At 39.1% G+C, this 26644-nt stretch overlaps 1 protein-coding gene across 1 annotated transcript in view; it reads left to right on the top strand.

Annotated features, from left to right (window-relative positions):
• The window catches only part of TRPM3 (transient receptor potential cation channel subfamily M member 3), a 308698-nt gene that overhangs the window by 265604 nt on the left and 16450 nt on the right, over positions 1 to 26644 (top strand). The window contains exons 18-23 of the mRNA XM_074812093.1: positions 1979 to 2119; positions 8967 to 9095; positions 11206 to 11457; positions 16658 to 16832; positions 25687 to 25837; positions 26372 to 26571. Coding sequence (XP_074668194.1) covers positions 1979 to 2119; positions 8967 to 9095; positions 11206 to 11457; positions 16658 to 16832; positions 25687 to 25837; positions 26372 to 26571 — 1048 coding nt within the window. The remainder of the gene's footprint in view (positions 1 to 1978; positions 2120 to 8966; positions 9096 to 11205; positions 11458 to 16657; positions 16833 to 25686; positions 25838 to 26371; positions 26572 to 26644) is intronic.

Below are 26644 nucleotides of genomic sequence, written 5' to 3'. Positions count from 1 at the left end.
TTTTTCCTTTTTTCTGAAACTCTTGATGAACTTCTAAGGGGTTTATGTGCTCTGTGAGAATCAACAGGAGATATATTTAATTTTTTCCATATGCATTGTTTTATCTACATGTAAGGCAATGAAATTAGAAATCTGCAGGCGTAAAAAGGTAAAGGAAATAGGTAACTTCATCAAAAGGATCTCAGCAGGTTAGTTTCAGTGCAGTATACTTGTGTCCTGAATCTTTATTCTATTTTATTAAAAATGTGCAGGGCAACACCTGTGCATAGTCAAATTCAAGAATATAAGGAACCACGTGAAAAGTAATAATACCAGAGGAAAAAACTAACTACATAAATGAAATGAAAGAGAAACGTTAGGCAGGAGCCATCTAAGCCATACATGGTCCTAATAATGTTACAAATATCTACACTGGTTGAAAGAAAAAAAAAATGTGGTCATTTTTTTATCATTGCAAATTACTATTTTACAGGACCAAAGACCTATATGAATAGCTCCACATGAGGCCTAGAAAAATGAAGAAAAGGAAAGATTGTGATTCTTACTTTTAAATATGTGAAAGTGCATCCCCTGTTCCTGCAGGGCACTAGAACCAAATCCAGTAGCTCACCTGAAGCTGATTAGTTAACATCCTGTTGAATCAGAGAGCACAGAGATAGATGAAAGAATGACATTTTTATTGAAAGACAACATGTTTAACATCTAAGTGTTCTCTTTAGAGGCTTAGTTCCCATGTTTTTAAGTTGCAGATGAGAACAATGTTATCTTCAGGATGGTGAAAGTTTGCTTCAGTTAACATAAAAGTACAAAAGTGCTTTGATCTACTTTTAGAAAAACATTATAGAAGCATTTAAATAAAAGCATCATCAGGCAATCCCTGCATACTTAGATAGGACAGTTGTATCTCAATTCTTGCACTTGCTTTCGTGTGCAGGAGTGCTACAATCTACAGGTGCTGCCACAAACTAAATAGTAAGAACTTGTTCAGGTCACAGTGACCTAAAATCCACTCTTAGTCTATTATTCACAAAAGAGTTGTTTCAGAAAGAACATTTAATAGATCATGCTGTACTCTAAATACAAAGGAACAGCTTCTTTTAAGCATTAACTTCAGTGAGTATATAGTTCAGTCACTCCTTCCACTTCTCTGCAGCTGACCATGAAGTTAATAAGAGTAAACAAAATATTGCCATCTTTTGCCTGTTAGGTTTGCACTTATTGATGAGGACTTCTTGAGTATGTGTTTCTGGAGCTCAGTGTAGCTCTTCAGTGAGTCTGAATTGCAATGGTAACAGTGAGATCAAGACTAACAGAGGCAGTGCATAGCAGTCTGGAACTTCATTATGGAAGAAGCTAAAATCACCTAGAAGGATCTTTCAATCCAAGGCCTTAATGCTGCAGTGAACTCTACTGGTCAGTCCTCTCCATCCACGTGAAGTTCACTGTGGGATGATCGCCTGTGACAGATCCGATGATCAACGTAAAAAGAGTCATTGGCTTCATTGCTTCCAGTCCAGCAACTGCCAACTCATCTTTCCCCCTGTTGTTCTCTCTCAGTCTCAGCCTTATGAACTTCTCTCTGTTTAAAACCAAAACTTACCTGTTTTCTGTCTGCATCTGTTTACTGTATAGAAGTATGCCACAAAAAGCTGTTGTCAGGTAAAAATTTGCTGTCCATAGAGCAAAAAGGAGCAATATTTTCCACATCTCATTTTTTGTTCACCAGTCAAGGATTTCACACTGGTGCTGACAGTTGCTGCCAAAGCATTGCTTTTTTGGTTTACAAAGTATTAAACAGCAGCTTCCCTGCAAAAAAGATAATCTGAGGACAAAGCATTTTTATACCTAGCTATGGTTCCCTAGTTTTGTCTAAAGATCAAGAAATCGGAGAAGTTTTGAATAGTTTCCTTTTGAAATTTAAAAAAAAATAGCTTAATTTGTCACGAAGAAAGATACACAAAAATGTTCTTTCTTGTAGGCCATGCTGGGACGAGGGAATGGAGAGTCCTCAAGAAAGAAAGAGGAAGAGGAAGTTCAGACCAGGCACAGACTGATCCCTGTTGGAAGGAAAATTTATGAGTTCTACAATGCTCCCATCGTTAAATTTTGGTTTTACACAGTAAGACATCTTTCCTGTTCTGTTACTACTGTTTGGACAAATACTGAAATTGGATTAAGGTCATCTTGTGTGTTTCATTGAAAGTCTGTATCTGCATGCATTGCAGGGCTTACCCATATGTAGTTTGATTAAAATCTTTTGTGGAGGTCAGCTAACATGTACAAACCTGTCTAAGACTTTTAAAGACTACCATTTCATTCGGGAAGTTAACGGTTAAAATTGAATGACTGTGTATGTTGTTCTTCAAATACAATAATAAGTGGCAGTTTGCTACACTCAGTGCTCCCAAGGAATTCCTTATAGGAGAATTCCTAACAGGAGAGATCCCAATAGTAAGCCCAATGGGAGGCTGGCCTGAATTGGGATATCAAATTGTATAATAATTGATGAAAAAAAGAAGCAGTTAGAGCACATCTTGGAACATTTTTTCTTTGTTCTGTTTTGACTAGTCTGCAGAGTGTCTTTCAGAGAAAGTGTAAGTATCCACAAGATAACAAAGACATGAGTAGCAGCTAATGTATATTTTTCAGGGACAAATTACATCAAATCAGTATAATCTCCCTCAACAGACCTCACAAATGGAGCAGAAAAAAAATTATGTCATATATTTTGACTCAAGTAAGAGAGTATCAAAAACTGTGGAGGGTATTCTCACAGATAAATTAGTAACTGCTATATTAAAGTTACTATGTGGATACAAAGATGTTTGGTGATTAGTCCTCAAGAGTAGATATTAATTATTCACTATCAAGCTGGAAGCTGGGATTCCATTAGGGTCTCTCCTACATCAGGTGCTATCTGATATTTTAATTCAAAACTTGGATGATGGAGTCGACATTAGTTATTAAATTTAAAAATTGCACTAGGATGCAGAAGAATGAGATCAAAAAGAAAAATGAACACAGAAAGTAATCCTTTCAGTCTCCTTGGCTGGAATATTCTATCCCAGTTCAGCTTCTGCATCATGTGACGAGCATGGACTGGTTTGAAGGACACAAAAAACAACAAGAAAAATGTTTCAAGAGGTCTGTAAAACATGACATAAGGGGAAAGATTTAAGGAAATGAGGTTGTTTTCTCTGGAAAAAAAGAAGTCTGCAGAAGGAATACAGTAGTCTTCAAATATGTGTAAGTAGCTGCAGAGAGGAATAAAATGGAATAATCTCCAAATCCTTGCTGAATAGGACAAAAAGTAATGGTTTAAATTGCAGCAAGGCATTTCTAGGTAAGATGTTAGGAAACAGTTTCTAACTGCTCTGAAAAGTACTGTGATAAACTATGTTAATGAGATGGGAGATTTTCCATTAGTGGTTTCTATCTTTTCAAAATATATGTCCACTATGGTACACTGTAATTAATCCTGCCTCAGCACCATGGAATTGGCCAGATGATTTCAGGTGGTCCTTCCCAGTTATATTTTTCATCATTCTGCTGAATACACAGCAAAACACAAAAAATGCATCCTTCTGTAGATGACTTCTTAGAAGAAAAATTGCCTTGCTGAGATCCAGACAAAACATCTACAGACAGCAGGAACAACTCACAGGAACAGAGACTAAACTGTGGTGGACAGTTTATGCTAGCAAATAGCTGCACTTTGGCAACTTGCAGTAACTACTTGCTGAATTGTGTGGCCATTAATCAGTTAATCAGTCCAATGAGTCTAGAAATTGTTCATCAGCATCCTAGACTCATTATCAATTGTAATATGTATTATGCATAACCAGAAAAGTCTTTACACTGTAAACAGAAAGAAGCGTCCTGGCTCTCCCTGTTAGTTCAGTTCTGAAATGGGAGAAAAAGATCAATATTGCATTTCCATTTAAACCTGTTCCTACAGTTTTATGTCCTGAGGCAGGTCTCAATCAAGGTCACTTAGTAAAGCTGGATCTTGGCTACAGTGAACTTGAAGAACAAATTCAGGTGAATTCTGGCTGCAGTGCTTGACCAGATGGGTATATTGAGTAACTCCTGGAGACTAAAAGCAAAGCATCTTTCAGATGAGTGTTAAAATTGCACAGCCTATCACACTTTTTACAAGTACACAGACAGAAATACTAATCATATATTTCAAAAGAAATCCTCTAAACTTTATATTACACAGTCCAAAATGCAAGAAAACTGACTATACTTATGGCTATTGTATGCCATTTAAAATAATTTGATTATTCTATATCAACCTACCTACTATTACTCTATAGCTATATCCACCTTCATTCTTGAAATACACAAGAGTGAGTAAAATGTGGGGATGTTTGAGTAAGTAACATTTTGGCTCAGCAGATGAGCCAAAATAAACAGCTTTTTCTCAACCAAAAGAAGTTTAGCCTTTCTCTCTGGATGTGCAGGAGTTTCAAAAGTCAACTACTCTGTTCTGTTTTGTGGCTGTTGCATTGAAAACCGTGACTCAAAGGTTTCATCTCACAGATTGCTGGAGGAGAAGAGTATGGCCTTCCTCTTTTAACTACAAGCTTTAGACTGAGATGCTAGTAGGATATAAGAAGCCACATTTCTACCTCTTCTGAGGAGGAATAGCAGCAGAGGGAATTGAACCCTGAGTAAGAGTCATCTTCTAAACATCAAAACAGCTTTGCCCTAAATTTTGCATTTTGGGACCAGTTCACTTTATGATCATTTAATTATTGCAGTCAGTGAGAAAAGGGAGGGTATTCTCTCTCCTGAAGCACTCTCCTGCTGGTACAATTTCCAGGTTTGTCCCTTACCATAATGAGTATTGGAGTATTTTCTATAGAATGGAACAGCATCTATAGCAGGGCAGGAAGCAACCCACCCTAGAAACTTCTTAGCAGGTATTCCTCTCTTTAGTTTCTTCAGGTACTGTCCTCAAGGGTGAAAATGGCAGCCCCTAGCTCTCTGTCAAGCCAAGTAAAACCAACAAAAAGGAGGTTCAGTTACTTGTGTAGTAGCACTGTCAAAGAATCTTGAGTACCAGCATGGGCAGCTGTACTGAGCTTTGATCACAGCGTGGGATCAGGACATCCTCGTGGAAGGCAGGAACAAGTTACAGGTCTGGGGAGAGAGAAGGAGAGTGTCACTCACTATCTGAAGGGCCTGTTTCTTGGGTTAAAGTGGTGCGGTTTCAGCATCATTTTATTCTTAATTCAAGATACTTTTTTTTTGCTAAGCAAAAATTTTCAGCAGTTTTCAGTAAATTTGAATTGACAAAAAAACCCAAAAAACCCCCCCAAAAAACCCAAGCCAAAAACCCCCAGCACCTCAAAAGAAAACCAAGAAGAAGAAAAAATGCCTTATTACACTGAGGGACTTGTGATTTCTGTCATCTTTGTAACCTTAATGTCCCTGTTCTTTTGCCATGCTAACAGCAAATGTTCACTAAAGCATGCTGAGCAAGGCCAAATCAATAAGATTTGCTGATAATTAATAATCGGTAAGATCTAAGAGGAGGGGTGTTACGTGACAGTATCACCTGGCTTTTTGCACTATAGTAGATGTTATTTCAGCTAAGGAGGTGTGCATCCAGTTCTGACTGCCCAGACGGAGTTTCTGCTAACTCAGATGGTACCCCAGATGCTGATCTAAGTCAATACAAACAAAAAATGTTTCTATAAATTCATTACCAGCAAAGGGAGGATTAGGGAAAATCTCCCTCCTTTGTTGGATGCAGAGGGAAACAGAGTAACAAAGGATGAGGAAAAGGCTGAGATGCTCAACACCTACTTTGCCTCAGTCTTTAGCAGTGGAACTGGCTGTTTCCTGGACACCCAGCCTCATGAGCTGGGAGATGGGGAGGGGAAGCAGAGTGAGGTCAGCACAGTTGAAGAGGAGGTGGTCAGAGACCTGCTACAGCACTTGGATGCACACAAGTCTGTGGGACCGGATGGGTTACACCCAAGGGTGCTGAAAGAGTTGGCAGATGTGCTCGCCAAGCAGCTTTCCATGATTTACCTGAAGTCAAGGCTAACTGGGGAGGTCCCATTGGACTGGAGGGTGGCAAATGTGACACCCACCTACAAGAGAGGCAGAAAGGAGGATCCAGGAAACTATAGACCTGTCAGTCTGACCTCGGTGCCAGGGAAGGTCATGGAGCAGGTCATCTCGAGTGCCATTAAAAGTCATATAATGGACAACCAGGGGATCAGGCCTAGTCAGCATGGGTTTATGAAAGGCAGGTCATGCCTGACAAACCTGATCTTCTATGACAAAAAGACCTGACTATTGGATGAGGGAAAAGCTGTGGATATTGTCTACCTGGATTTTTGAAAAGCATTCGACACAGTTCCCCATAGAATTCTCACAGAAAAACTGGCTGCCCATGGCCTGGATGAGCGTACGGTCTGCTGGATCAAGCACTGGCTGGATGGATGGTCCCAGAGAGTGGCGGTCAATGGGTTCAATCCAGCTGGTGACCAGTCACAAGTGGTGTTCCTCAGGGCTCAGTGTTGGGACCATTTCTGTTTAACATCTGTATTGATGATCTTGATAAGGACATAGAGTGTATCATCAGTAAATTCGCAGATGACACCAAGTTAAGTGGGAGTGTCGATCTGCATGAGGATAGGGAGGCTCTACAGAGAGACTTGGATAGATTGGATCGGTGGGCCAAAGTTAACGGGATGAGCTTCAACAAGGCCAAGTGCCAGGTCCTGCCCTTGGGCACAACAACCCCCTACATGGCTACAGGCTTGGGGAGGTGTGGCTGGAGCTGTCTGGAAGAGAAGGATCTGGGGGTTCTAACTGACAAGCAGCTGAACATGAGCCAGCAGTGTGCCCGGGTGGCCAAGAAAGCCAACGGCATCCTGGCTTGTATCAGCAATAGTGCGACCGGCAGAAGTAGGGAGGTGACAGTCCCCCTGTACTCTGCACTGGTGAGGCCACACCTGGAGTATTGTGTCCAGTTTTGGGCACCTCAATACGAGAGAGATATCGAGGTGCTGGAGCGAGTGCAGAGGAGGGCAACGAAGCTGGTGAAGGGCCTGGAGAATAAATTCTATGAGGAGCGATTGAAGGAGCTGGGACTGTTTAGCTTGAGGAAGAGAAGGCTGAGGGGAGACCTCGTCACTCTCTACAACTACCTGAAAGGACATTGTAGAGAGGTTGGTGCTGGTCTCTTCTCACAGGTAATTAGTGACAGAACAAGACGGAACGGCTTTAAACTGCAACAGGGGAGGTTCAGACTGGACATTAGGAAAAAATTTTTCACAGACAGAGTGGTCAGACAGTGGAATAGGCTGCCCAGGGAGGGGGTGGAGTCACCATCCCTGGATGTGTTTAAGGGTCGTTTAGATGAGATGCTGGGGGATATGGTGTAGGGGAGAACGTTGTAGACTAGGGCTGATGGTTGGACTCGATGATTCCAAGGGTCTTTTCCAACCTAAATGATTCTGTGATTCTGTGAATATTGCTCTCTGTTTCCTTTAGGATTGTTAAGGGAAGACCAGTATCTAGATAGACCTGAGCATTACAACCCATCATCATGCACAAACTGAAAGACAAATGAGACCATTTTCTCCTCTCTTTTATGTAGACAAGAAGTAGTGGTTCAACTGGCTGTCTTCTCTGTACTGACAGTTATGACCAATGCAAAGAATTCAGTCATGTTCTTCAAACCAGCAACTGGAAGAAAAGCCAGAACCCTGTGGCTTTTACACAGAGCGGAAATTATGTCCTCGAACAAATACAACAGGACTATAAATCATGTTCTGTGAGGTGCTGAATGCTGAAGTAATCCTACCCAAAAGTCTCAAGCCCCTCTGTGGTTGTTTCATCTTAAGTCTGACACCAAGTACACAATAGTTGTGAGTAACATGCAGTTGAGAGAGAAAAACTGTATTGGATACAGATGTATGGAATAAGCTTTCTGCCACGATGACTGAAATGTTCATGCAAAGAACTGATTCATCTTTTCTATGATTTAAATTTGGCTTAAGATTCATTTTCTGGTAGGACTGCTGTTTGAAAGGCAAAGTAGACAGGCAGATGGATTCTAGCCACCACAAATCCCAGCCACAGCCATTCCCCCTTGCTACAGCCCATGCTTCAGTGTGACACTTGGGTTTCTCTGTTTTATGAACTTGATGATGCAATTTGTCTGTCTTGTCTTTTTTTGACTGACCATTTCATTACATTCAGCATGTAGAAAGAAAGAAAAAAGAAATTAAAAACATAATCCACACTTTCCACTGTATCAAAAATTAGGCCAGAAAGTAGATATATTTGAGAAGGAAAAGCAAAACAGTTCTGTGTAAAAACTTGCAAAAAATATAACACAAATGAATTCATGGCTATTCCTGGCTACTCGCTGTAGCAATGTGAGTAAGAATAGCAGTGTTTTGGGGAGGAATCATGGTATAGGTTTGGTCAGTACTACACTGGGTATGAAGACCTCTACAACACCTAGGACCTTCTGGGCTCCAGGCAAGGATTGTGGAAAAAGGATTTGTAATGCCAGAGTCAGCCTAGGCTAGGTGAACAGGGAGAAAAAGCACAGAGGAGCCGTGTTAGAGGAGTAAAGGGTGTTAAAAGCAGATGAGGGAGAAATCTTCACATAGGTAATGTAGTTTGGTAGTTGGCATAATGGTATCGGAGTTCCCATCACTGTGGGATGATCCAGGGGGACAGCATTAATAAAATTTTGTTGGGGAGGCAGATGTAACTGGAGGAGAGGAAGTTTGTGCATGTATTTTACAGATTCCACACTGTATGTGATTTAATGTGAGCTTTTTCAGACAACCCAGAACACTGTCTGATTGTTCTTTTGTCTGTTTAACTCTGGTTACAGTGGAATTAGGAATATCAAATCATACCCAAGAAACTTGTTCAGTCATATAAATATAGTGACTACTGATACTCATTTTGTTTCTTTGCAGCTGGCATATATAGGCTACTTGATGCTGTTCAATTATATAGTGTTAGTGAAGATGGATCGTTGGCCATCTACACAGGAATGGATTGTCATCTCGTACATTTTCACTCTGGGAATAGAGAAGATGAGAGAGGTAAAATCACCTCAACAAAGAAAGACAGAGTAAAAAGAAAAATTAGCATTTTTTTTCATTTTAGTATCTGTTTTTATTATTTTTCTCAGGGTAATTTTTGATGAAGAGGCTTGTCATAAAATCACTTTTTTTTGCAGAAAAGCAGATGGATTGTTAAAAACATAGCACTAAAACATCTATCTTCCTCCATTTTGAAATCAAGAATCTCTCTCTTTCTCCCACAGAATTTCTCTGTTCAGATTTCTGTGTCATGCACATTTAATAGCATTCACAAGTATGGGGCAGTCTTCTGACATATCTTAAAGCTCGGCTATATTCCTTGAAATGTGGCCCAGAAACTGAAGTTTGTTTCAGGGAGAGGAAGAGGAGATATGCTATAACAGAACGGACATGGAGACATGGTGATAGCATGACAACTGAAAAGCCCATGTTTGAATCCCCACCCCACCCCAAATAGAGTTTGTTCAAAATTTACAGCTGTTCTGTCTGTCCAAGTATCTCATGCAAAGGCTTTAAATAAAACCAGCCATAACTGGGGGAAAACTTAGATCCAAATTGAATATTGCAGCATATTTCTAATAGGATTTCCCCCTTTTTATCTTGAAAATTTTTGCTAATTATGTCAAGCAATAGCATGCATCTCCCTAAAGATGCTAAAGCAGACACATAGAACAGAGACAGAGCATTTAAGGTGGCACTCAGTCTATAGGCTGAGTGAAGTTGTGCTGCCATCCCCTGCCCCTCATGGTCTCTCCCACTTGCAACTATTGCTGTGCCCTTTTCACTTGGCCAAATGCACCTTTATTCCACAATGACACCAGAGGCCAAATTCAGCCCTGATGTGTGTGGGTGCGAGTCCTGTTGACCTCAACTGAAGCAGCACATTTGTACCCCTGGGCTGAATTTATTACCATCTAAATTTGTATTTTCTGCAGCAAATGCTTTTGAGGACTAGACTAAAAATGGTCTTGCAACAGCTGCTTAGATGTCAAAAATTAATTTCAAACACTGTACAGTAAGCTCTACATTATTGATAAAAAGAACAGAGGAAAAGACACTACTTGTGTGGTCTATAATGAGTGTACTTCACTAACGAAAAGAAAAACAGTGGCAGTAGCCACACAAGGACTCTGCAACAATGATGAAGACAAAGCACCACTGGCTCAGTCGGTGGGAGGCTGCCAGCAGGAATTGTATGTGCCATTTTTGTCTAATCATTCACCCTAAATTGTCCTTTCCACAAAAGTTTATCAAGAACATTTGTCGTAATGGATTTCTAAGCAGATGCTGGTTCACAGAAGATGAGCCTAAAATTCATTCTGAAAATGAATTATAAGAAAATTATAAGAATGGCATTCATCTTTTTAAGGAACTGTATGAGTCTGCTCAAATGTTCTCAGCCTAAATATAGAAAACTAAAACAAACAGCTTGTTAACTCACTAAAAGCTAGGAATTATTCATAGAAATCACTTGAGGAATAGTTTCAACAGTAACTTGGGAAAACAATCAGGTCTCCCAAATGATCTTAGACATATAGAATGACAATAAATTCATAAGCTAAGATTAATTATTTTTCCGAATTGTATTCTCAGCTGTGGAACTTAATTTCCAAAACCAGGTCTAAGTAGTAGCTAGTATCTCTCTGGATTAAATTCCAAATCCAGATCTTTATGGTTATTACTTATTTCTTGACAGTTTGATACACATTTTAGAATCATTTTCTCTAAATCTACAGCTTCTTTAAATGTGAATTTTCTGATGAAATATCTCTCTATATTTCCTCCTCTATTCCAAGACTCTAAGTATGGTCAATAAATTTGAAAAACAGAAGGCTATACATATATTTCTTCTGATTTCATGGGGATTTTAGAATGAGTGAGGTTTTCATCCTTTTTCTTTTAAGTATCTTGCACATAGATACAGGCTAAGAATGGTTGAAATGGAAGATTTCTCAAAAAACAATAGAGTACATAAGATATTTATATGATAGGAGTCTATCAATCAGCTTTGCTTTTGGCCTGTGTGACATATATCTGTTTACTATAGATTTCTTCAAGCTTAAATTAAGTCAGCTTACTTCCTTTCCTCTCCATGTCCTCTGTCCTTCAGATATTGATGTCAGAACCTGGGAAACTGTTACAGAAAGTAAAAGTTTGGCTCCAGGAATACTGGAACGTTACTGATCTCATAGCTATCCTCCTGTTCTCCGTTGGGATGGTGCTCCGTCTGCAAGATCTGCCACTCCGGAGCGATGGCCGAGTGATATACTGTGTTAACATCATTTACTGGTATATACGGTTATTAGACATCTTCGGAGTAAACAAATATCTGGGACCATATGTTATGATGATTGGGAAAATGGTAAGAGAAGTTGGTGTACTCCTTCTATGTTTTATCAGCACGTTCTGGACTCATTGACTGATTGTCTTTGGCCAATGACATCACTGCAGATTTATCTGTATTTTTTTTTTACATACTAGCATTTTCATGTAAGCTAGAAATCAGTGCCTTGTTGATTCAAAATCTCAGCATAGACCCCCAGAATCAAGGATTAGACATTCCCAGTTCTGTTAGATAATGTATTGCTTGTCTTTCTCTGAGATCTCTCTTCAACAGCAAAGCCATCCATCCTACACCTCTGTGCCTCATTTTCAGAAAACACAAAGGATGCTAATTCTCAACTAGTTGTAAAGGAGGGTGGATCATTAAGGTAAAAAAAAAAAAGTGTTTTGTACCTTAAGAATCTCAAAGAAATGTGTTGTCATAGGCGTGATATGTTCAAAACTACAATGGCTATGATTAAGACTAACCTTTCTATACTTTGCTCCATATCCCTATGTTCTTCCATCTTTCCTGTTCAGGTGTGTCCTTGTGAGATGAGAAGTCCGTCTGCATAACTGCAGCCTCTGTTCCATGGCCACATCACATGTACACAACATGGCAGGAGTATGAATAGTTTATGTAATAGTAAATGCATACAGAAGGAACCAAGAGATATTTGCAGACAGATGTATAACTTCTGACTTTTTGGCTTTCTCTTTGTACTTTTCAGTAGAAATGTTGCATTAAAGCAGCATTTTGCTTGTATGGGTTAAAGAAAATGTCTGAGTTTACAGATACACATGCACATGTCCTTGATATTTGAGTAACTGCACATGTAGCTAATATACATGCTTATGTTTTATATGCAGTTATCCAGGCTTTGTTGTGTGAATCATGGCTTTTTCATGCATTCTGGGTTTTAAGATTTCTTTTTAAAAAAATAGAACAGAAAGCCTTCAAAGCTGACATTCAGTAAAAAAAAGTAAACTGAGCATTAACTTTCCTAAATACAAATGTTACTGCTGTCTGATTGCTATGTGGAGAATAATCAGCAAGTCTCTTGTGTTTGCCTTACCATGGTCCTTAAGGAAAAGACCCAGCCACCCTTCTTCCCCACCATCATAGGAAAAGGGGACATATATGAATGCATGGACTACAATCCCTCCTTGATATTACATTAGTCACAACAAGTTCAGTGATTCTAAGCAGGTATAAAACTGAAATGCAAAATGTATGTCCAGTCAGGCTCCCTATCTAACAGGTGACCAGAGAACCATTGTTTTATCCCTTTAATTTGCCAGCTTTCAAGTCCACACCCACAGTGCTGTGTTTGAAAAAGAAAGAACAGCTTAGGAAAAAAAACCCACAAAATATAGTTGTTGAATTGTTATGCCCTGCAAACAGGATTGTGAAGAGGGCTACTTTTCTTCAAGGAAGCCAATAGGATGTTGATGGGATGGGTTTTGGAGAGCTCCAGAGTACAGAGGTGTACTTACAGCACTTGCTGGAGGTTGCTGTAAAAGGACAGCAAGACAAGAGAAAGGACCAAAGACCAAAGGGAAAACACCGCATTATCATCTGTTTCTTTCCTGCCCCAACTGGACTATGTCCTTCCATCAGGGGATCTGGTGGTCTCTGGGGCTTACACAATAGTCAGTGTACAAAACTGCAAAACAACTACCCTCCTACTCTGCTGTATTCTTCAAAGGTGCTGAGCACAAACAGTTTCAGAGCTGTGGTTCTAACAGAGGCAGTCTGAAAACCAGTTCAATAATAAACAGATTGGCCATGAATAGTGAAGTTCTAGTAGTCAGTGTTATGGGTGGCTGATAGGAGCCTAGCTTCACCAATAGCATAAACACTGGTTTATTTTTCTCCTGAGGTCAACACAGAAAGGAAGTGTTTGAAATCAGCAAAATAATATAATTTCCATTCCTTTGTCATTCTCGCATGTGTACAACAAAGCAAACCTCACTCCACTTTCTGTGGAAAACAAATACAGGAAAATCACTAGCCTCTGTAGGCTCAGCACCCACTCAGAGCATGATGAATTTAGCTACCAGAGTACTCTGAAGGTGTGTGCAAGTGTTGAAGGAGGGAAGTTTTTTATTTTGTGCCTTCCTGTTATTTGCTTTTCATACCTCATCCAACCTTCCATGCACTCAGCAACTCTGACACACCCACTTTGCCCATACATGCAATGCCCAACTAGTTTGTGTACAGAAATTTGCCTTTTGAATCTATTTTCTGGCCAATTTACTCCCCTGTGTAATGGCCAGCCTATTTATATCATGCATAGACTTCCCTGGGAGTTGCACCTGCTTGCTCCAGGCTGCAGTGGGCTCCCTTGTGTATTTTTGTTTAAATCCATGTCCATTTACCTCCTTGAGTTCTGTCTTTTTCATTTCATGGTCTTGCAAGTACCATTCAGTACTATGGAGAACATCAAGATGGTTATATGTATTTCTGCAGAGTAAGCCCATCACAGCTACCGAGTTCCTCAACAGACTATATTCATCTCCTGAGCTTTTATCCTGAGCTGTTGTGAGTAAGTTTTAGATTGAGGAGGAAAAAGATTAGTCTTTCCATCTTTCCAGTGTTAAGGAACTTTCTTTTCACCTGTCTCTGCATTGTATCCAACAAAATAGCTGTAATAGGTTTTACTTCTGGGCACTGTGAACAAATATGCAAGTGAAATTAAGCAAGGCGCAGGAATGGCCTTGAGTGTTTTAAAAGCAGTGGGCTAAAGCAAAGGTGAAGATAGGAGGAGGAAGCTGAATAGCCAAGTTTATTATTATCTACTAATTTCAGTAACAGAATATGTTTATTATAATGTGCTTTTCTGATCTCTGCACAGTGATAGATTTACTCCCCATTTATTTGGGAATGAAATTAAATCACTGTGGCATGTCAGTAGAGTAAGAGGTATATCAGTTCCTTGCTGTCTGGGAATGTCTACATTTTCTTAGCTTCGCTGCAAATAAAAAAGGGGAAAAGGAGCCAGCTTATTTATAAAACTGCACCAACAGTTCCTCATTTTATCACTTTTAAATAGGTAACTAATGAGGTCTTCAGAATGATTGAAATAGCCATTACCTTGTTAAAATAACAATTGTAATTTGACCCTACAGGCCAAAGGGCCTGCTACAATGCCCATTAGAGTCAGTGGAAACTTGCCCATCTATTTCACTGGATTTCAGACAAGCTACTGAGGTTTTAGAAAGATACCCAAGGAGGCAAGGAGGCAAAAGCTCATATACAGCTTTTAGAGAATAGCACTGAAAATTTTACTTCTTGCAACATAAGGTCAAACCTGGATGATTCCTGATCAAAAACACTGGAAGCATTTAAGAAATTGTCTTAAATTGCTACCAAATACTCATTATGTTATTTGCTTGCATGACATTTTGAAATAGGTACATTATCATAACATCGTATCATGTTATGTATTTCAATCTGAAACAAAGTTTCATCAGAGAAGAAAGGAGGAACCAGATTTTATCTCCAAATTCCTTCCCTAAAAGCAGTAAGAAATAAATGAAATTATGCAGCATTCCCATTTCAGGATGCTCTCTGAGGTACAGTGATATGGAATTCCTCTTCGATCAGATTTTCTTGAGATTAATGCTCTGAATAACATAGGAATGTTGGTGATTTACTTGCCTGTTTTTTAATTTAAGGCATTTATTTTCCTCTCCCATGTCCCCAGGTTTTTTTTCTTTCTTGTCTGCATTTGTTATGGACCTCAAGACTTTTGTTTTCCCCTGCTTTTTTTCACTTGTCCCCAGTGCCTTCTTTCCAGCTCCTTGAGTCTCTCCTACCAGAGCCCCACCCCACAGGTGTCTCTCCTACAGCCTCTCTCTCAGTAACTAAGAGGAAATCCTTTTCTGTTTGCTCCCCTGTATCCCTCTCTTTTCTTTGTTGATACTTTCCCAGTGCTACTTTGACCTCAGGTCTCTCTCCTTGTGCTTTAAAACTGAAGAACCCCCGCAGCAGTGCCAGATCCATCTGCTGCAAATGAGTTCCCTCTTCCACCAGCTCTTGTCATGAGCAACCCTGCTTTCGAGCTGCAGCAGGTCCCCCATGGAGTCACCATTTGAGGTGCAGGTTGGTTGCATGCCTGCCTTGCAGGGAAGGCAAGAATGCAGATGATCCCAAAAATGCAGAGACTGAAGGGATTAAAACTCATAAGGTTTAGAGGAGTTTTGTGTCGAGTTTTGGCTGGAGACAAACGTTACATCCAAAGCTGTGAAAAACAGCTTGTGTAATAACAAGCCTTATAACTAAAGACCTATAAGTAAACTTATAACTAAAGGTTTTTAAGGGATCTTACAGAACTCCCATTTTCTTCACATTCATTTTGGGTTATAAAGCATGTCTGCTGTACCTGCTTGATGCCATTGCTCTGCTCTCTGGAGGGTCTTTTCTAGCACAGCTCCTGTTCTAATCTTCAGCCCCTATTCAGCACCTCCTAGGATTGCTGTCCCACTTTTTCCAGGAACGTTTTGAATGGGTAGGCACTGTTTGCAAGCACTAATTAAACTTGTGCATATGTTAATGAGGCCTTCCACAATGGAGAATAGGGTTGAGTGTCTGAGTTATCTGCATTTTTTAAAATATGGCCTTTGTCAGACTCCCCCATCAGTATCACAGCTGATTGCTAGTCCAGCCAGTATCACAGCTTTCCTTTCTCACTGGTTACCACCATGGTGTCCCTTATGTTGCAGTAACAGGCTGTTCTGCCACCCGTTACTCCTTATGTTAGATGCAGCTTTCATCCTTTGCTCCAAGACAATGACTACCAGCTAATAAAATAATCCATGTCAGCCCTTTTGTTTTGGTGCACTTGCCACTAGGTGCCTATAAACAGTACACCATCTCGTGACCCCTGCCCAGACCAGGCTGCTGATTCCAGTGAACCTGTATTCCTGTTCAGGCAACAACTGGTGTGACCAGATGTTATCTTGTATTTTCAAGGCTATTCATAACATTTAAATTGTTCTTAAGAGCAACACTGGCTAAAACCAAGGACACAATAATACTGCTTCACTTCTTTGAAAATGAAATTTGTTATGTGTAAAACTGAGAATGGCTTTTCAAAATTTGTTTTTGAAAAATCTGTTTCTAAGATTTACAGACTTTTTTTGCAGCATATAATAATAGGAATATGGACAAATAAGTTCCTCTAATTCTTGTCCCTTCTCTCTCTTTCTCTCTCTTTTCCTGTCATTACATTCAGATGATAGACATGATGTACTTTGTCATCATCATGTTGGTGGTTCTGATGAGTTTTGGTGTTGCAAGACAGGCTATTCTCTTCCCCAATGAGGAGCCCTCGTGGAAGCTGGCGAAAAACATTTTTTACATGCCTTATTGGATGATCTATGGGGAAGTGTTTGCAGACCAGATAGACCGTAAGCAAGTTTATGATTCTCATACTCCAAAGTCAGGTATCCAACTTTGATCAGACGATGTCCTATTAGATCATGTGTGTGTACTCAATAAATGGCTCAGGATAGAGGAACTCCTTCATCACAGAGAATGGTCACAAAAATGTTTTTTCAGCTAATATTGGGGTGTCAGTTTCAGAACATACTTCTGGCATCACTTCACAATTATTTAACCAGAAATCTGTAATGCTAAATTATCTTGCATGTGAAGAAAGTTTTAAATTGTTCCTTTTTACCAGTTGGGTGACAGGGATACCCTCCCAGGTATCCACCATGAGTTTGTTGGTATACCTGGAACATAAAAAGTCACTTATTTTTTTCTCATCCATTGGTTTGATTTTAGACCTAAATAATTTTTACCTATCTTCATACTGAGCATCAAGTCTAATAATACTGGGTTAGACCTTCAGTTCCTGCACTTCATGAAGATCTGATCCAATGTGTTTTCTCTGTTACCTACTCACTGCCACCACCTTTATGCTAAACCATGTGATGCAATTCTTTGGGGACAGTAGATCCGTTATTAGAATTTTGCTCTATTTATTTATTGGAAGGCGAGACTGTGCTTACGTCAGTGCAAACAGAACGAAAGCCAGTATTTCATATACTGTCTCCTCAGGTTTCATTTGGCTGGTGATCAGGAAAATCCCAGTTTTCTATTTAAATTAAACCTTCTGGTGCCACACGGTGCATTACACCAAAGGAGAGGTGTGGTCATGTGAAATGATGCAGTAGATGAGCAAACTAAGAATCACAAGCAATGTATCTCTAGCAAACACTAACATGTAACTGATGTTCATCATTCCTACTTAAATATGCATAAGCTTTGGCAGCATTTAGAAGTGAGTATCTTTTCCGGTGGCAGATGGCATCCATTAAAGCTCTGTTTAGGTTATTCCTTTTTTTGTTTAGGATATTCCTATGTAGCACCTTAGGAAAGGGCAGTGTTTTCATAATTTATCTTTTGCTTGTTCAGTATTCACCAAGGTTGAATGGAAAAATGGTCCTGATTTTTCCTGAACTGGTTAAGGTAATAAAGGTATCCGTATCGCCAATAATCCCCCCAACTTAATGGAGTTTTGAATGGAGAAATGTATACCTATCACATGGCAGATATTTCAGGTTCATGTTCATTTCTTCTTCCTGATTAGCACAGAATCTTTACTGTGGATACAGATGAAACCTCTTTTCATGTTTACTTCCCCTTTTGTTTTCAGAGGCAGCATGGCATGCAAGGAGGTAAACAAATATCTAAAATCACAAAGTTCCTCACTGAATTTAACTTTTTACCTGATTCCTTCATTTTTATCCTTTTTCCTTTTCTTTTCTTTTTAAAAATTCATTTCATTCCAAAGACATAATAGCTGGGGGGATAAAGCTTCATCTTGCTCCAAAAGCATAATAGAGGGATAAAGGTTTATAAAGTATGACTTCCTTCTACAAGCAGAATTTTGTCTGTCCCTCTACAAGTGGCCATTTATTGATTATTGTACTAAGTAACTACCATAGTGCAACAAACATGGCAATTGGCTGAATAAAATTTCTTGGTATTTTTTTTAACAAAGTGCTGATTATAGTTTAGAACCCCAAAACCTGAAAAACTAAAGTGTTCTTGAAATGAAGCATGGTTTTTAAGTATGAAAAGAGGGTGGCAGGCTCCATACCCTTGCATGAGGATTTAGGGATAGTCTTGTGTGTTATTCAGATGCCCAGTATTTAAACCTTGCAAAAAGATGCAGTGTAATTACTTCTTAGGCTTAGGAAAAGCAAAATTCCTAATGGTTTCAACTCCAACTATAAGCACAGACATGTTGTTGTTCTGTCTGTGTCAAGGAAACTAGGAGTTGCGGCAAAAGTGGTGATGCCAGAATGAAAAGCAGCACCTAGTTCCTCCTTCCTGAGAGACAGATGATGCAGGGAATTAGAATCTGCCACACTTTCAGCACAAAATATGTGCAATATGTCATGTCTGTCTGAGGCTCAGTTGTCTCAAAAATGTTACCTCTGAAATAGACTGGGAGTATGAGCAAATGGTTGGTGATGTTGTTATACAATCAAAATGACCTGATTGGCACCCAAAGGGTTTTACTAGTATACTTACATTTTTTCACTATTTGGAAATTTGTTGTCATATGTATTTTCCAAGTTGTTCTAAGCTAAATCAGCCACTATATTCATGTTAGAGTACTACAGTGTTTGTACTTTCTCAAATAAGATAGACATATTCTAAAATTATTATGCTACATCTAAACTGCGAGTGAACTTTATAGCTTGGAGCAGATTTTTTTATTACTATTATTTTAGCAAAGCAGAAGTGTTTCTTTGTGGTTTTCTTTATATTTTCATGTTTAATGTTGCTACATTATTTGCAAGTTTGGGATTCAGCAAAATTGCTGATCTTGGAAGTGCATATACGTTTGAGCCACTCTCCTGGAGATTATCCTGGTGTCTGAGAAATGTACAAAAAAAGTATGCTACTCTAAAATTTCTAACTTACTTGGGGTTTTTTTTGATTTTCAGTTGATTTCTGAAGCATGACACTAAGGCTGACCAAATATGATGTCTGGATCCATCTCATCAGCTGGCAGCCTGTCCATCCAGTGGTCTACTCTGATTTTTATCTCAACATACTGCCCTGTTAAAACACTAGCTAAATGCCTTGCTCTAAAATAATGCATGTCATATACATTTACATTTTTTAGCCATAATTTCTGTTTTCATTTCATTTTTTAAATACATATGTTAACTGGAGTGTGCATTAGTGTTGTGTTGACATGCAATCTTATCTTCAACTCAAAAGTGGGGACAGAATTATATCCTCTCTTCTGGGAGTATGAATACACTACTCAGTGGTGTTGTTTATTATCAGTAATGTACATAAATACTATATTCCTACAAATTCCTGACTGTCAACCAATTGTAAAAGGGGACAAAAAAAAACCCCCAAAAAAGCAGAGTAAATCTTTGAGAACTTTGAGTGTTCAAATTTTCAGGTAAATTCGACAAAAAGAGCAAAACCAGTCTCAAAGTAGTCCCTCTCAGACCGAGAGTTCATCACAGCTGCATTAGGCGGGGAGGAAGAGGACTCAGGTTGGGAAACTGGTGATGGTATATGCAACTGTCTCACTTTTAGGCTGCCTTTCCTAATCCATCTGAGCCTTGTGCTACCTGGTGGGATCCATGGGGCAGCAGCCAGCCACTTAGGTGCTTTAGTGAATGCCTGTTGTAAGAAAATCCACAAACGCTGTAAAATCTCTCCCTTAGTTCACCTCAGTTACTTTGGCACTATTGCAGGCAATTTTAGCCAAAAAATTCACAAGACATTTGTCACATGCAAAGAACTTTGCTTTCGTGTTACCAAGCTATCTGCCCCTCCAGAATACTATGGATACAGAAGTATATAAGAAATACTGAAGAGGAAAGGATTCTTCGGGGAATGAGTTTGCTTGATAAAAAATATAGATAGATGACATAAATGGCAACTTGAGAAGTGGCAGTCACCTGTAGAAAATCAGCAGCAAACCTCACATTTTCCTATATTCAGAAAGCAAAGCAACTGAGAGTGCTGTTAGTCAACACGGGTTTTTTGGTTTGGGCTTTTTTTCGGATTTGCCTGGTGTCTCACATGTCAGATTTGCATCTGGATTTTGTTTCCAGCTGACATTATTTCAAGTGCCATCTGGAATCTGAAGATCAGTCTGAGTCGTGTTTGTTCCCTGTGCCTCCTCCCTTATTTGAAAAACCTACATAGCTTAAAAGAAAAAGATGGGGCCTCCTCTTTCACTTGTATTGGAGGAATGCCAAGTAACCAGAATGCAGTTGTTTCAGAAGATGAGAGATGATTATACACAGGTTTTTACTATCCAATGAGCTTAAGAGGAAAGTAGAATTACTACAAAATATTTTTTTTTAATTCTTTAAATTTCTTAGTCTGTTAGATTTTTTTTTTTTATTTTAGAGTTCTTGAAGGTTTCTTCATATAAATGCAAATTTTATATGATGTTAGAGGTTTCATGCCTTTCATGTCTCCATAGGAGCTTTCTATAAAGGCTATCATTTCATGGATCATTCTGGAATTAGAACAAACAGAACAGCTTTTCACAAAACAGAATAAATCATACCTACGCTTTTCTTTTGCCCTTTTTTTTTCTTTATCTGTATTGAAGCTCTGCACCACAGGCAATACTTTTAGCATTGTTAGGCAAAGGCAGAGGATAAAATTTGTGCACAGAGTACACACTATTCTGAAAGTGTCTCTGGCTGAGTTGCATAGTGTTCCCCTTCCTAGCACTCCTCTGAGGTTATATTTTAGGTTCCATTTGGTTGGATAGTTTTAATGGGGGAGGGAGTGGAGGAGGGAGAAGGCACTAGAGAGAACAAGAAAAATTCCGGGATTTACTATAATTTATGATTAAAATACCAGTAGATCGAAGAGACACTTCAAAATAATTTTTGATGTGGCTGAGGGCAAGAAGCAACATGTAAGGTCACGATGCTGTAGTTAAAGCAACTTTTCTGAAGTAATGAGACACTGTTCAATTCCCTGGATGTTTCTGCTGAGAACAGAGCAATGGTGTGAGATTCAGAGTTCCCAGAGTTCAGTATTTTCTCTGTCAGTGAGGAAGTGAAAAGCCCTAGGCAGCTCACTTAGTCTTTTTTCAATATTTACCAGACTGGCAAACTGGTAAGGTTGCTTAGACATTTGATTAAAAAATTATAAAATGCTTTCACATCCTTTGGGTTCAGTGCAGATAAAAATTGGAAGGTGCCTATATACTCATAAAGAGGGTGCATTTAAAATGTCCAGACTTGAATAAAAAAAAAAGATGGGTTGCTTTGTTGGTTAATATGCACTCCTTGGTTTCCTTATTCTTTAGAACTGTGATCATATGAGCCGATTCTGCAGTTTCCTGTGATTTCAAACAGATCAACTTGTGTTGTAAAAGTGATATCCATTTTTACATGAGAAGTTTTCATCAAAAGCAAAAAGCTATTTGGTAACAAAGTAGTTCAGTTATGCACTTTCCTCTCTCCATTATTTCCCACAACTACTTTGGAAGGGTGAAGCTGGGGCAAGAGTCACGACACAGAAATTTGTAAGTGTTGTCTCCCAAGCCCTCCACCCAATACACAGTAAAATTGAGCAGTGGCCATGTCCTGACGGTAATTACAGCAGGGCAACAAATTCTTCCCGAGCTCTGCCGCCTCTTTAGGCCTGAAACACACAGAGGCATGGGTTACTGCTGTTTGCATTGCAACTATTTCCTCACTAGAAAGGAGGAAGGATTAGGTATGTAGCAGGAAAGGCCCATACAGGAAACTCTAAATGGGAGCCAGGAAGGAAAACTAAGCATAGGAGGAGATTGTGAAAAAGGAAACAAGAGATGCAAAAAATACGTACATCCACAGATGTCAGGATGCAATATTTGAAAGCTGAGTGAAGTTAATGTGTGTAATTAAAATTAAAACTCCAGCCTTTTATTATTTTTTAAAGCCTGAGTTCAGGATGTAATGACCAACCTTTATCCAATGGCCTGTAGGTATCAGACTGATCAGGTTTTTCAGTTACCTGAAATAGTCATACAGTTATACTAACAGAATTTGCTTCAGCAAAACATTTCACTAGAATTACGTAGAATCTGTATTTTTTGTTAAAGCAAGGCTGTAATGTAAAAAGATGAGTATGTTTTCATACATGTTAAAATTGTGCCTCAGAAAAGCTTGTTATCACAATATGCTACTGTACATAATATAAAAATTACTGCATTTCTCCAAACATAATTTAAATGGTCAAACTGTGTTACACATGAAAGGCAGGTGCAGATCCCTGAGGGATGAGGCACAGCACTCAGTGAGTGAAAACTCTGGCTTTATGGAAAGCATGGCATTACCACCATGGGAACCCCAGGACACCAACACTGATCAAACTGGGATCCAGTGCAGTGGAGCCCCGCTCAGGAGTGAAGCTCAAGCGAAAACACCACAGGGATGGATAATAAAACTTGCACTGCTTAACGTATCATACATACACACTGTCCTGTTTTGCTCATTAGCGAACTCGCTGATGTAACGCAGGTGCTGTTGCCTGAATTCTGAGATCTGCACCTGGCTGTCATGTTGACATCCATGCACAGTTATGTGCAGATGGGGGGGAAACGAACTATCCCAGCTTACCCTAACAAGGAGATCAGACGTGCTTGGCACTCTACATACTCGGATGGGGGAGGCGAGCTGTCCTAGGTCACCGTAACAGTTTTCTCGCGCCCTAAAAACAGAATTCTAATTTCTTAAATGTAAACAAGTATCTTCACTATCTAAAAAGAATATCATTGCTACTTTTAGCCTGCTGCCAGAGTCTTCTGTCTTTTTTCACAGAGAGAGAAATTTCTGGTTCTGGTTTCCTGGAAGTAATTATTTTAAACAGTTTATTTAATAATGGAAAAAAATTCCTTTAAAGTTAATGTTATAGTTTAGAGATGGAAGATGTTCAGTGATGTGCAGTGAACACAGACTTCTACATTTTGGACACACATCATACATTTTCTCATGCAGCTGAAGATGTGAAGATTAAGTGGTGGCTTAGTTCTCCATGAAGTAAGGCATGAGATTAGTATTCCCTTGTTATTTAAAAACTGTTCCCGCAACAGAAGGTGCAAAAGAGAAAAACATTTGAAAATCTTCAGGAAAAGCTGAACATCTATGCATGTGTAGAATAGGCTGTGGGAACTTGTCTTTGTAGGAAGTCTAATTTGACCATTACTGCATGGCATAAACTGGCAGGGATGCATTAATGGTATTTTAAATACTCTGTTGTAAGCAAATAAAGCTGGAGAAATAATTTTGTCTTGGTAGTTGTCAAAGCTTATTTTCTTTTTTGATTAAATTATCTTTTTTTAATAGAAAAAATGGGATAATCGAATTGTAAACAGACTTTAAGCTGAGTTTTTGATCTCATTGGTCTAAGGTTTAAAATATGCTTTTCACAATATCTCTCATTGCTACAAAAGGCATTATTTCCTCTGTTCTTCAGCACACAAAAGGAAAACAGGTTTCATCAACTGATAGAGTGATGGTTCCATTACTCGTGAAATCATGATGGGTTTCAGTACTGTGTTGTGTTGGACTTTGTAGCTCTAAATCAACATGTGAGCAAGTTAGCGTTTCAACACAAACAGAAATCTCACACTGAGTGCTGAATGTCCCAGTTTCTGCTGGGTGAAGGCTGAGTGCACATAGCCTCACACTCATAGCAGCTCACAGATGGCATTTTGAATGTCTAAATGAAACCGCTGCTTGGAGCAGTGTGGGAAGCATGAAATCAGCACTAACTTAAAACAATCTGCAAGCTGATGTTTTCTGAGAAATAAAGAATGCATACTCTCAGCCTGTTCCGGTAATAAAATGTAATTTTGTAAGTAGGAAGGACTAGTGACACCATGGGTCCAGACACAACAGATCTGCTTGTAGAAGTAGTATTGCTTGTATCTGGCTTTGCTATTTCTTTCTTCATGAGTTAAATATTTTGAGAGAGTTCTTGTTTGAAGCTGAAGTATCATGTATTCTTCTGTCCTATATGACTATAATATTTCTATATGTAATAGCCTAACACCTGTATGTAGTGCCCAAAACCCAAGTACCCAAATTACACGTAATATCGTATGATTGCCAGTACAGACACCCACAGTTGAATCCCATGCTCGGTGAACTAAGTTCAGAGGACCTTTTTGATAGGAATTAATAGTTGGTATTGGAAATCATGGATTTATTGACATATGGCATTGGCAAACTTTGCTGTCCATGAAGTCAGTGGGAAACACTCATTGGTACCACCAGGAACTGAGCCAGTGCTGAGCACTTTGAAAATTACTCTCTTAAACTTCTTTTTGATGCGGACAAGGGGAAGCTAGCTATAGTGCTGCACAAAATTTTCTAAGATGGCTTGTATATGTAAGCTGCTTCTTCAATTATTTTCTTGAAAATCTGATTACAGAGGTTACTTAGGGCAACTAGAACTGAGGCTAGAAAGACATAAACTGAACCCACACTTGCAAATGCAGACCACCCACAACAGCACATGAAGGCATGTAAAAAAAATAAGCAAGGAAAACTATTTCACGTTTTCTCTCCCCTTGCTTCAGTTCTACAACATTAATACTGAGAACGTTTTGATTCCAAAGCATCTGGGGAAGAAACAGGTGGCAACTGTGCTGCCTACATGTCCCTTTACCTGGTACAGTAAAGACTTGATCATCTCCCCAGCTGTTCCTAAGCATGCAGTCAAAAGTCCTTAATAGCAGGGGTCATTATGACTATGTCCCAGAGAGGGTCGGGGCAGTGCAGTGGACAGCAAGAAATGTCTACTCTTTAATTTACTTTTGGGTACTTTTTTTTCCTTATGCTATTTATCACATCCCTCTCCATCAATCAAAAAAGACAAGCCTTCACCATTAAAAAAATAATACATAAGTATTTTTCTGGGATTAAACTTTTTGATAATTTTATTTGCGCAGCCGCTAATTACTACCAGAGTACCATGATATTTTAGCTGTATGCAACCAGGCAGCTTACTTACACCAAGCATGTCTCCTGCAATTTATGAGGGGAATATCTTGAATTTCATGGCAAATAACACACAGTAACAAGAACTGCAGTTTGTAAAATCTGTGATAGCAAGTGCAGACTTCTTGGGGGCAACATCAGTGCCACTGTTACTTGGAAGATATTGCTTTGGCAGGCAGACCTTTGTAAATATTTAAATATTTCTGAAAAAATAAGATTCATTCCCATTTTTTTTCTTTCTTTTGCATTTTTGTTCCAGCTCCTTGTGGTCAAAATGAAACCAGAGAAGATGGCAAAATAATCCAGCTACCTCCCTGCAAGACAGGAGCATGGATCGTTCCTGCCATCATGGCCTGTTACCTCTTGGTTGCAAACATCCTTTTAGTGAACCTCCTCATTGCTGTTTTCAAGTAAGTGACACATTGCAATGTATATGGACTTAGAGGGGAATAATCACAGGCTAAGAAGGCTGCTAAACTGAAGATTTTGTCTGAGACCCATTTTCAGAAGATGTGAGGGTGAAAGGGAAAGAGGCAGTAGCTTGTCTCCAGGGAATGAGGGAAATGCCAATTTCTTCACATTGTCTCATTTCCAAGGACAGACACCTGATGGAAATCAGGTCAGAGGAGCCAAGAAATTTAAAGTTCACTTATGGCATCATTCACTCCTGATATGGAAAACAAAAATAAAAATACTTTCCTGTCTCCTTGGGTTGTGGTAAGACTCAGTTCCACAGAGCAGACGTACACAGGAGTAAGATACTTTGAAATAGCTGATTGCCAGTGTGCTTTGCTGAAGCACAAACTTACTAATTTCTTTTGTTCTTCTTCCTCTTTTTGCAACAATTACTGAAATGTGTCTAGTTAAGGTGCTGTCATACCATCTTCAGCAAAGTACCCAAAACCATTTCAGTCTGATGTTATTATCCTCTTCTTGCCTTCTAGCAATACATTTTTTGAAGTCAAATCCATATCCAACCAAGTATGGAAGTTTCAAAGATATCAGCTAATCATGACATTTCACGAAAGACCTGTTCTCCCACCACCTCTGATCATTTTCAGCCATATGACTATGATATTCCAACACCTCTGCTGCAGATGGCGGAAGCATGAAAGCGACCCAGATGAGAGAGACTATGGATTAAGTAAGCCTTAGAGAATTTACAGAATGGGACTTTTCAATACCTTTCATAATATCTAGTGTTTGACATGAATGAA

The sequence above is a fragment of the Strix aluco genome, chromosome Z (assembly GCF_031877795.1).
Source record: "Strix aluco isolate bStrAlu1 chromosome Z, bStrAlu1.hap1, whole genome shotgun sequence".
Taxonomy (NCBI): domain Eukaryota; kingdom Metazoa; phylum Chordata; class Aves; order Strigiformes; family Strigidae; genus Strix; species Strix aluco.
Note: the sequence above shows the minus strand (reverse complement) of the source record. Positions and strands in the feature narration are given on the sequence as shown.